The sequence below is a fragment of the Carassius carassius genome, chromosome 20 (assembly GCF_963082965.1).
Source record: "Carassius carassius chromosome 20, fCarCar2.1, whole genome shotgun sequence".
NCBI classification, from domain to species: domain Eukaryota; kingdom Metazoa; phylum Chordata; class Actinopteri; order Cypriniformes; family Cyprinidae; genus Carassius; species Carassius carassius.
In genome coordinates this window covers 19,749,416-19,761,913 of record NC_081774.1, presented here as the reverse complement: position 1 = coordinate 19,761,913, position 12,498 = coordinate 19,749,416, and the positions used below count along the sequence as shown (strand labels likewise).

Genomic DNA, 12,498 nt, shown 5'->3' with positions numbered 1-12,498 from the left:
TACAGCAGTGTTCCTTTTACATAGCAGCAGTTAAAATATTTCTTGTAAATCTTAACTTATAAAATTAAATATAAAACAAGCTATTTGTCACTGCCAGGACATTAAAATTTTTAAAGAAAATATTTTATTGTTTGTTATAGAAAAACGTCTCAGGTTACGAAAGTAACCATGGTTCCCTGAGAGGGAACGAGACACTGCGTCCTCTGAGGGGACACTATGGGGAACACCTCATCGTGACCCGTGTCTGAAGCATACTTTGAAAAAACGCCAACGTGTTGGCCGGCGACAGCCTCTGACGTCACTACCAGCGCGACTATAAATACGCGCCTGTAGGACCCGTCACTTATCTTCTTCGTGAAACTTGCGTCCGAAGCATGGCAGGGAGCTAGAGGACGCAGTGTCTCGTTCCCTCTCAGGGAACCATGGTTACATTCGTAACCTGAGACGTTCCCTGTCAAGGGAACTTCGAACTGCGTCCTCTGAAGGGAAATACTATGGGGAACAGTATACCCACGCCGCCATGCTGAGGGGAGCGCAGAACAGAATCATGGCAAACACTAAGTACCAACTCTACCACTTCACCGGGAGTCGCCCCTGGGACGGTTCGACGGCTGTCTATGACATTATCCCTTATGGCCAAAGGCCTAAGCTACATACCCAACTTACTTGTAGGGCCCTGGCCCGGGGTAGAGCTGAAGGCTTGGAATCACAAAAGATTCCTTTAAAGGGATACGGCTAAGAGCCTGGCACTTTCCTCTACCAAGTCTTTGCTTGTCACACAGGGGCTACTGCTAGCTTTCGCAAAAACTTGCCGAAAGACCGGTCCCAACAGTACTCTAGTAGCGGCGCCCTGTTCTAGATAGGTATCAGAGGATACCTAGGTGGAGTGGTGCCCAAGATGAACGGGGCTTTAACCGACTCAAGAAAGGGCATGAAGCAGCAGCGCGAAGCCCTTACCATATAGGATTTTAGAAAGAACGCAGAGTACTAGCGTGCGAACTTACCACAGTGTGGATTTCAGAAAGTGTGCAAAGACTTCACGTGCACACTTACCATAACATGGATATACAAATACTGTTCTAAGGAGGGGCTCTCGTGGAACTCTGATAGAGCAGCTCGTAGATGGAATGGCCCGGGAGCAGAGCAATTGGAGGACGGAACGTACAGATGAAGCCTCGGCCACGCCTGTACCATGGCGTCCAGCCCCCAATGGAGCTGGATGAGTCAGAGGAAGCCAGAGGGGATAGTGCGATGCTCTCTCGAGCAGCAAAACCGATCCACCCAAGTCTGGCCAACCTCTCCAACTCTGCTTCAACACCTTGGTGCGAAGGCGCCATTCCCCGAGCCTCAGCCTCCCAAGAGAGGAGGACTCCGAGCTCCGAGCAGCATGCTCATAGGTGACCCTTTCAGAAAAGGGGAGTGCTGCTAAACTACCGAGAGAATTGCCCACACAGCCCCCCCATGTTGAGGGGGCTTGAGGTGTACAATAAGTACACACCGGTTGGATGAAGCCCAAGGAACACCGGGGCTAATCATCTCAAGAAAGGGAACGAAGCGGAGCGCGTAACCCTTACCGTACAGGATTTTAGAAAGTGCGCAGAATCTTGCGTGCACACTTACCACTTTACGTGGATTTCAGAAAGTGCGCAGAGTCTTGCGTGCACACTTACCACTTTACGTGGATTTCAGACAGTGCCCAAAGCGTTAACGTGCACACTGACCACCATGTGGTTTTGAGAAAGTACACAGGCTTAGCGTGTGTACTGAAAGGTTACCTGACAACCACAGTATGTGGGAGCTCACATTCAGAGAGACCTGTGAAGCCTGCTACCTGATAACCACAATATGTGGGAGTTCACCTACAGAGAGGCCTAGAGAGGCCTACTACCTGTTACCAGATAACCACCTCAAGTGGAAACTGAAAGTAATATGGAACTCGACTCCAGGGAGGCCTGGTGAGGCCTACTACCTGACAACCACAAACCGTGGGAGCTCGCTTTTTAGTGGAAACGCACAGTATGTGGGAGCTAAATCTCCAGGGGGTCCTGGTGAGGCCTACTACCTGGCAACCACAATATGTGGGAGCTCGCCTTCAGAGAGACCTGGTGAAGCCTACTATCTGAAAACCACAATATGCTATTTAGTGGAAATGCACAGTATGTGGGAGCTAAATCTCCAGGGAGGCCTGGTGAGGCCTACTACCTGGCAACCACAGTATGTGGGAGCTCACCTTCAGAGAAACCTGGTGAAGCCTACTATCTGAAAACCACAAAATGCTATTTAGTGGAAACGCACAGTATGTGGGAGCTAAATCTCCAGGGAGGCCTGGTGAGGCCTACTACCTGGCAACCACAGTATGTGGGAGCTCACCATCAGAGAGGCCTGATGAGGCCTACTACCTGATAACCACAATATGTGGGAGTCCACCCAGCCCCTCATGTTGAGGGAAGCGATGCTTGAGGTGTATAACAAATACACACCGGTTGAATGAAGCCCATGGAACCCAGGGCTAATCATCTTAAGAAAGGGAACGAAGCGGAGCGCGTAACCCCTACCGTACAGGATTTTAGAAAGTGCGCAAAGTCTTGCATGCACACTTACCACTTACGTGGATTTCAGACAGTGTGCAAAGTGTTCACGTGCACACTGACCACCATGTGGTTTTGAGAAAGTACACAGGCTTAGCGTGTGTACAGAAAGGTTCCCAAGCATCGCAGAGGCGCTGGATCACACGGGAGAGGTGAGCTCCAACCCTCAAGCGAGGGGAGCATCACCTGAGGCAGTACATACAGAGGACTCCGTAACCACCACCTCCCCGGATGTGCCAAGCGGCCAGGCGGCCCCTCAGGGTGACCTGGATGGACATCCATGGAATTCCCTGCAGTGCTGTGCCAATTCTGATGATCAGCCAGGCTCCTCGGGAGGGGGTGTGGGATGGACAACCGCAGAGCGCTTGCCTCCCACGCGCGGGTCTCACTCCGCGGTGGACGCTGCCTCGTCTGAATCACGTCCCTCAAACACTGCTTACCTCTCCATGACCCGCGGTTCCTCTTGCCAACGCGAGCCGCGACACTAGCCTTCTGTGCCCGTCTACGATCCTCAGATCGAGATGGGCCAGGACCCCTTTGTTGTTCGGGCTCGGACCTGGACCTTCGTGGAATGAAGGATTTAAAAGCAGCTGAGCGCGCCCTTGCCTCCCTGAACTTTTCAACCACCATCTCGATGGAGGTACCAAAAAGCTCAGAAGGCGAGACCGGAGCATCGAGAAGAAACCCCCTTTCTTCCCTCCCGATGTCTGCCAGGTTCACCCACAGATGTCTCTCCATTACCACCATGGCCGCCATAGACCTGCCCATGGCGGAGGCGGCCTGCTTGGTAGCCCGGAGAGAGAGGTCTGTGGTGCGGCGCAGCTCGGCTACCTGCTCAGGTGAAAGGCCCTCGCATGTATCCAGGTCCTTCAGCAGGTCAACCTGGTAGGCCTGAAGCACCGCCATCGTGTGCAACGAAGCCACAGCCTGACCTGCTGCCGCGTATGACCTGCCATTTAAGCGGGATGTATCCTGGAGGGGCTTAGATGGCAAAGTGGGAGATTTAAGAGAGGACGTTTCCCCCACAGAGAGATAGCTAGCCAGCGTCTCTTCTACAGGGGGCATCCTCTCATAGCCGTTTTCGTGCATGCCCTCGATATTAGCATAGCTCTTATGCTGAAACCGGTGGATGCGAGAGGAAAACGGCCTCTTCCATTCCTTTCCGACTTCTGCATGCAAGTCAGGCAAGAATGGAAGGCTCACCTGGGCTGGAGGGCTATGGTCAGACAAATAACGCTCATCGAGGTGACCTCGTGACGTCACCTTTCTGGCACGCTTCCATGGCAAGTCTAATTTTGCCGTGGCGCGATCCATAACCTCTAACAGCTCCTCATACGCAGGGCAGGAGGATTGAGAAGGCTCAGCCTAAGCTTCTTTCCACTTTCTGGGTAGAACCCAGCAGAGCACTAACTTCAGTGTCAGAATGGGTTAATGATGACGCATCTTCCTCCCGAAGTTCACTCTCGTTCGCCGCCAGAGAGTGTGAAAGGGAAAGTCCCTCTCTACACTCCTCAGCGAGATCCACCTGTGATTCCCACGAGCTCATTCTCCTCCGTGCCTCAGCAACGGCGGGTCCTGAGCCGCGGGATCCAGATGGCTGTCCCTCTTTCCTCGAAAAGAGAGACAAACGAGAGCGGAGCTTTCTCACAGAAAAACGCTCGCAGTGCACGCAGATCGCCCCCTCAAGGACATCGCGCGCGTGCTCTTCGCCCAAACAAGAGACGCAAAGAGTGTGTGTGTCATCAGGTGTCAGATAACGCTGACACGGATGCACACACTGTCTAAACGCCTTGCTAGTGGAAGCCATGATGATAATAATAATAGATCGCTCTTACCGTTTTGGTCGTTTCTGCACACTTCAAACAAAACAGTCAATGAAGACGAAGAAGATAAGTGACGGGTCCTACAGGCGCGTATTTATAGTCGCGCTGGTAGTGACATCAGAGGCTGTCGCCGGCCAACACGTTGGCGTTTTTCAAAGTATGCTTCAGACACGGGTCACGACGAGGTGCTCCCCATAGTGTCCCCTCAGAGGACGCAGTTCGAAGTTCCCTTGACAGGGAACAATTTATGCTCAGAGTCCAGAGCCTCGATCATAATGTTATAACAGGCATCTTCTGAGAAGAGACCTGCAGGATCATGGGACCCAACGCAGCAGGGTGCGGTGAGGGACAACATTGATGTGCGGGTAGAGACTCGTGTGTGCGGGATGTGGGAGAATAATTAGGGTGTGCTCACACTAGGCAATCTTAACCCCCAAAGCCAGGTTTGTTTAACCAGTGTGATCATTCCATTTAGTAGTCCCTGGCTCGGCTGGAAGAGGTGGGCAAGAGCGCGGTTCAGTTATATATAGATCAGTGAGTGTGAGTGCTAACTGCACTGTAGCCAGATCTTCTGATACGTGCTGCATGATTCCGTGAATATTTCTGAGCAGCGAGAGTTATAGATGTGTAAAGGAATATATTGTGAGAGGGTGTGTGTTACCGCGTCCCATACAACTCAAAATAATACTTCACAAAGTTAACTAAACAATGCACTCCACTGTGCTGAGCGAGAGTGCTTCTCTGCTGCTATTTCCCATTTATGAAGTTGTGATTACGATCTTGTTGTATTATTTTCTGTTAAAAATGACAGTGGTTTCTGAATGCTGTGGCTTGTAATATGTGAAGTGGGAGGAGATAGATCTCAAGATGCTGAAGTTGGTACACCGCTGTAATACCAGTGTACATGGTAACTCCTCAGGAGCTGTATACTTAATATAAAGTGTAACATTCTGGACACCAACCACAATTTATATGTAAAGCCTAACTTACTGGTTGCTGGCGTGTAACATCAGAGTAATTACATTGTAAATCCATAGGAATTGTTCACTTAATATAAAGTTTAACACTTTCTTTACCAAAAAGTGCTGTTAGTCCTGTTACACATTTGTACTTTCATTGCCAAAATGTGTTGTTACCAATTTCCTGTTACACATTACACTATGTACCAATGTGTACTTACCGTAAACTGTGGTAACATAATATGTACACATCTAATTACTATGTAAGTACACAGGTATTAGGGCCACAATATAAAGTGGGACTGTCTACTTGTTTTTATAGGCCGTATTAAAATGACTGTTTTAGTTCTTTTTTATTTTATTGACAAATAACCAACCTACAGTATTTTTGTCAACCAATCTAGACAGCTAAGTCTACTGATAAGATGACTATGATAGCACATTGGTAATGTTTTTCAGGAGAACAACATGACTACAGTGGTCCACCAGCAAGACCAAGACCAGGCCTAGGTTAAGAGGATCACTTCAGAAAGAGATTCAAAAATCATTTACCTGACCTGAGGCCACCGATGTATTTCTGTTTCTCAAAGATGGTGATGTTATTGTAGCATAGCCGAGCCAGGAAGGAGGCGCAGCTGGCCACAACCAATGAGAGTGATCTACATGTGGAAGCTCTCCGGCATTTAATGTGGTGGAGGAAATTCTGCATTCCTGATCTGAGGGATGCCCATATGCTGAACTCCCGAGGAGAGCAAACTTCACCTTTATTCTGGCTCCATAAAATACACATTTTCACATCAATCCTATTTCCATGGCACTGTAATCTCTGGAATATTTATAAGGAATTAGTGTGCAAATTACAGTTCAAAGTTGACCTCCCTGGAGCTTTTTACAGTAAAGGCACAGATCCGCTTGGGCCTAATGAAACAACATTACGCTGTGATTGCCTTATTCTCTTTCCTCTCTTATTTAGCTCCAGAAAGCCTTTCAGGCCCTGTTGGCATCATAAACAGTCAACTGACTGTTTACCAGAATCCGCCCAAGGCATGTAATGTGATTTACTGTATGTGATGTACTTACAGTTCCTGCTTTACACTAATGCAGGCACTGGTCTGTGTACAGTTTGTCGGCAAGCTCAAACTGAGGAGAGGATGGTAGGCTAGCCGCCACTGATGGCCCTTGTCTAGTGCTTATCTAATCAACAGGCTGATAAACAACCCTGGCCTTTCACATTTGAGAAGAGAGGAGCTGTCATCTCTGTGGTGAGAGGTGACGGGGGGAAGCAGCTGACGGGATGGTATGGCTGGCCTTTCACTTGCAGGACTCTCTGGACCTCTCAGGATGATTTGTGTTTTTGTTTTTTTTTCATGTGAAAATGGAGAGATTCACTAAGGTCAGGTAAAGAGAAGATAAGACGGGGTGAAGACGTGAAAGCTAGACATTAGACAGATGGACACACTAGTTTTAGAAATAAGAGCGAGCAGGCTATTGTAAAGCTGGGTCATCCTACAGAAAAGCTGCCATATGTGGAAAAAGCTGCCTGCGATAACCATGTTGTAATATATAAATTTTTAGTACACAAAATAAAACATAACATATTTTTAACAAGAAAAGTGTCACTAGGTATTCATCAACCCTTATAGTCATATTGCCCTACTAAAATGGTAAACTATTCCTTAACTTATAAATAATATTTACACCAGTAACAGTTCAGTTAAGTTTGAGGTCAACAAGATTTTAGCACATTGATATCAGCACAGAAAGATTTCTGAAAGATCATGTGATACTGTACACTTGGCTGCTGAAAATACTGCCCAGAAATGACTTGCATGTTAAAATATAATAACATAGAAAATGTTATGGTAAAACAATAACCAATACATATTTACCAATAAATAAGCCAATAAGCTACACAAATAGGACAGTGCAAAGTACTAGGTAGGCACCATGAACAAAAAAAATTAAATAATTAAATAAGTTCACTTTATTTTACTTTTCTCAAAAAGATTAAGACCTAAAGAAAAAATCAAGAGAGCAAAGGCTAACTTTTTCTCTCCCTACCTGAGCTAGTTCTTGATGTACACCTTTGAAAAAAAGTCCATTCCATCAGAGAAAAAGACATTCCCACTGAGTTTTCTCAGAGGAACTAAAAAGAGCCTGGTGATTGTTATAGGGATGTGAGTGAGGAACTGAACGTACAAGACAGCACAAAGTACAAGAGAGCAGACCCACCATAGCCCACTGATGGTGGTCATTACATTAAAGTACAAAAATAAGACTTGGAATTCAAACATACATTCTTTTTACATTACTTTTCAGCTTCAAGTTTATTTGAAACATCACCACACCAGACCTTTGACTTAAATGCAAAAAATCTCCAATTGTTAGCCATTGCATTAAAGAGCACCTTACCTCAGTGGGAAACTGCTGCAGCCCACCAATATTGATGGGGCCTTCCTCAGAAGCATAGAGGTTATATCCCCCCACACACAGATCAGAGGTGGGACACACCATGCCACAGGTCAAACCCAGAGGGCTATCGGACAGGATTGCCTCGGCAGCACCATAGTAGTTCTAGAAAACACACAATAGAGTCAGCTATAAATATGGACTTGAGCGGAGATTTTACCTGGCCGAATAAAGCCACGTATAAGTGCTTGTGCTTAACTACCTGAGAAATATAATACACAGAGGATTATGAGAGTATCACTTAAGCCAACATCAATAAACTGTGCTCAGTGTAGTTGCTGAGCGTGCGAGTTCAAGCATTGTAGGTGTTACCTTGTTGGAAATGCTGTTGATGAAAGGCTTGATAACCAATTTGGTGGGGCAGCTTTTCTGGCAAGGAGCATCTGCACATTTCAGGCACTTATGAAAAGTTATTTTAATTTTGAAACCTTACAGTTACATGCAAAATATGCCAGTATACATGAAAGAAAATTGTATTCCATTATTTTAAAGGAATAGTCCACCCATAAATTTAAATTTACTGAAAATGTACTCACTCTCAAGGCATCCAAGATGTAAGTGAGTTTGTTTCTTTATTGAAACTAATTTTGGGGAATTTAGCATCACATCATTGCTCACTAATGGATGCAGTGAATGGGTAACATCAGAATGAAGGCTCAATCTGCTGATAAACATCACAAAAACCCACAGATATCCAGGCCATCAGTTAACGGCATATGAAGTGAAAAGCTATGTGTTTGTAAGAAATAAATCCATTATTAAAGCATTTTTTCAACTTTAAAACCTCACTTCTGTCCAAAATACCAATCCATAATACATAATGATGCTTCCTCCAGTGAAAAAGACTGACCCCTGTTGTCCTCTCACATCAAAATCCCCCATTTTTGATGGTTTTTGCGTATAAACGGTGCTTGATCTGTGCATATGTCTCACCTGATTCAGATGAGGCAACTTTATTTACTGAAGAGAGCAACAGAGGAATAGTTTAAATTTAAAAACATCTTAATGATTATTTGTTTATTACAAACATGCAGCTTTTTGCTTCACAAGACATTAATAGATCCACTGGAGTCATGTGAATTACTTGTGGAAAATTGTGATGTTATTATGAGCTGTTTGGACTCTCATTCTGACAGCACCGATTCACTGCAGAGGAGCCACTGGTGAGCAAGTGATTTAATGCTAAATTTCTCCAAATCTGTTCAGAGAAATAAACTGATATGGAATGCCCTAATGGTGTCAAATTTTCATTTTTGGATGAACTATTCCTTTAAAGCAAAACCCTCACATTTATATACCAAAGAAAAGTAAAGCATACAACATCAGATATACTACTGGCACTGCTGATGGTGTGCAGCAGTAGATAATGGTTTGCCCTTTGTGTGGTTGGAAAAAGGAGAGCTGAGAACAAATGGCTGAGTGATGCTTGTTTTATCCTAGACATGTCTCTGCTCTGACTGTGGTGAAGACTGATACCTCTTATAAATACTGCTGACTTCATAATGACCAGGGAACTCCATATTGTTAGACAACAACATGCCTGCTTTAAATTATACATGGGATAATTTGGCTCCAGCAAATTAAATTTTCATGGAGGTACAAAATGCATGCGGCACATTCCATCGAAGAGAGCGAGCAGAACAGCTTTGGATATAGGTAAGGACCCTGTGACCGTGAAATTTCATTTTAAATCTAAAGAGAAAATATCATGTGTTTAACACATGCAATAGTGGTGCAATAATCATAGGTCACTTTTCTGATTCTTGGTCAGTGTCACATACAGTACATCTTCAAAAATGGTTTTGCTCATGGAGACCTGCCACTTTTTCTGAGCGTACAATATCTGACTGACCGGGAGCAAATGTATTTAAGTAAATGTCAATGGAAATGACTGCATTCATTTAAGAGGTTTGGGAATGTCAGGGCTAAATGAGACTACAAAAACAAAACCCTGGCTTGAAACTGCAACTAATCAAACAAGAAGAGATGGGAATCATTAAGAATTCCTGAAACAGCTTGGTTACAGTACCTTAATGATTTCACTAACAAATATCTTATAACTTGTAAAGAAAAATAATTTGGAAAAAGAAATTAACATTTCTTCACCAAATGATGGGTTAAATTCATATGATTTTTTTTTATATACAGTACATATATATATATATATATATATATATATATATATATATATATATATATATATATATATATATATATATAATACTGTACCTCACATTGTCATATGAACAATATAAATATAAATTAATATAAAATAATTGGTTCATAAGCATATTTTGTTCAGGAATCTGAATACACTGTCTGTGCTGTATCTTTTTTGATTCATAAAAAAAAGAAAATTCATACAAGTAATTTGTTCAGGAATCAGACTATATTGGTTTCACTGTATTTCTGATTCTCAAAACAAAAAAAATGTTTCATAAGTATCATTTGTTGTCAGACTAGGCTGCTCTGTAGGTTTTTATTAATTAAAAGAACTGGTTCATAAGAGTCAGACAATACTGCCTGTGATGTATATTTTTGATTAATAAAAAAAAAAAATGTTTTTGTAATTATCAGACTGCACTGGTTGTGCTATGTGTTGTTAATTCGCTAAAAAAAGCCAAAAAAAGAATTTGTTCTGTAATTTGATTACAATGCTGCATCTGTTTCACGCTGTTCAGTAGTGGTGTTGCAACACCACAATTTTATCTTGTAAATATGTGGCAAGCATATTTACAAGATAGAAAGGCATATTTCCAAAGTCTCCCGTCTCACAAAATACTTAATTAACATAACGAAAACAAACTTCCATGGACAATTTTATTTGTAGCATTGGACATGTACAGTAGCATGCTCAAAATGTCAATGCTACACTGCTTGAAAAAATTATAAGTTTAAGCCTTAAATGTAATTCAGTCAAATGAATATGCATTTGAAGTTTCAAGGGCAGAATAATTACAGTGTGGTCATTAAGGGAGTCAGCTTGCGCTGTGGGCTGCGGCTGAGATCTCTGATAGATGCTGCACATCGTCGCTACTGGGATTTTTACATAATTTAAAAATGGAGGCCGTGGGGATTCTCAATGATATAAGTTATGACATTATCGCAGAACATTTATGCCTTAAAATATTTTCTTATGCCTAACAATGTCACAATTCAGTGTGTTTTCGGCTGATGTATAATGACTCATTTACGCATGTACGGTAAGTACCTCCTTAGCATTGCACAATGCAGCGCTGGAGGCAGCGTTCACATTTTGAATTGGAAATTGGGCATTTTTCTCTTGTATGAACGCAGAAGAAGCACTAAGCTCTGACCCCTGCACTCTTAAATTCATCACCTTGTTTCATTATTTATTTGCATGTGTTACCTGGTCTTTGCACCTCCTGGTAAATGAGCCACAATGGGAGGTCAGACTAAACATGACCTCTGCGATAAGCATTCTGCTCCAGCACTGTGTCAGCAGTAATATTTCATGTCGCTACAGTGTCAAAGCGTTGTAAGCTCATTTCATATGACAGAGGTCGTATTTGACTGATGTTGAGGAAATATATGTTCTAAGTCATCCACACATGTGGAGTGCAGTGTGGTCGGGAATCATTCACTGTTAATGATCCTCAACTGAGAATCCCATCAATAATCCATAATGAACCTGATTAAGTAGCACTGTCTGCAAGATACATAAAGTGACAAGGGACTGTATTTATTTCATTTATCTCTGACTGAGCTATCCTTTATTACAGTCTTCAGAAATATCCAGTTTCATCCTTTTTAAGGTTAAAAAAATAAACTCACAGAACAGAAGGTAATTAGACTGAGCATACTATATATAGTTCCCTTTCAGTCGGTCACGTTCGACGTTACGAATGGGATCTTGCCCGAGACCCCAATCACCTTCGAGTGGTACAAAACAAGCCAATGGTACACAAAGTACCTTGGTCTGCGGGATTTGCATCGCGAGCTCCGCCCCGCAGAGCGGGTATATAAGGAGCAACGCGAGCAACTCGCATTCAAGCTTTCGCTTCGGAGCCGAGCACATCGCTTGCTGCTTTCACCGGAGTGCTACAAGCAAGAGTCACTGGTGTTGGTGTAACGGTGCGATTCATCTGGGTTTCCTGCGACAGCTCCCGCGTTCCCCTCAGCGATTCAACACCTCTGAAAGAGCAAATTTCTTTCACAAAAGAGATACAGGCAGATTTGCGTCTTTTTAAAGATGTCATTTCGCCCGTGTGTTTCTGGGTGCGGTCGATATATCGCTCCTCGTGACGGCCACGATCGCTGTGTCACATGTCTGGGCTTCCAGCACGCTGAGACTGCATTTGTGGATGGCTCATGTTCTCATTGCGGGGACATGACCATCTCGGCGTTGGGTATAGAGGTATAGAGGTATAGAGTCCCCTCTGCCACACCCCATTCTAGCTCCTCTTCTCGTAAGAGGGCTACTTCGGCTGTTGGCCAGGGTGATCTGAGGGTTACTGTGTGGGCTTCCCCGATGAGTCAACCTCCTCGGGCCACACCCCCCTCACATACGCCACAGCCGGTTGAGTTTCCGGATGAGTTTGCTGGAACCTCTCAGGCTCCTGACATCTCATTCGGGGCTCGCGAAGAGGACCGTATGTCGATCGCCGCATCACAAGGCGGGCTTGAGTCCTCGGGAGA

General features: G+C 44.2%; 1 protein-coding gene across 1 annotated transcript in view; it reads right to left on the bottom strand.

Annotated features, from left to right (window-relative positions):
- dpydb (dihydropyrimidine dehydrogenase b) overlaps positions 1 to 10,867 on the bottom strand; it is a 101,305-nt gene extending 90,438 nt beyond the window's left edge. Inside the window, 3 exon segments of the mRNA XM_059502677.1 lie at positions 7,783 to 7,944; positions 8,000 to 8,041; positions 10,799 to 10,867. Of these exon segments, the coding sequence (XP_059358660.1) occupies positions 7,783 to 7,944; positions 8,000 to 8,041; positions 10,799 to 10,867 (273 nt within the window).
- Positions 10,868 to 12,498: the final 1,631 nt, after the last annotated feature.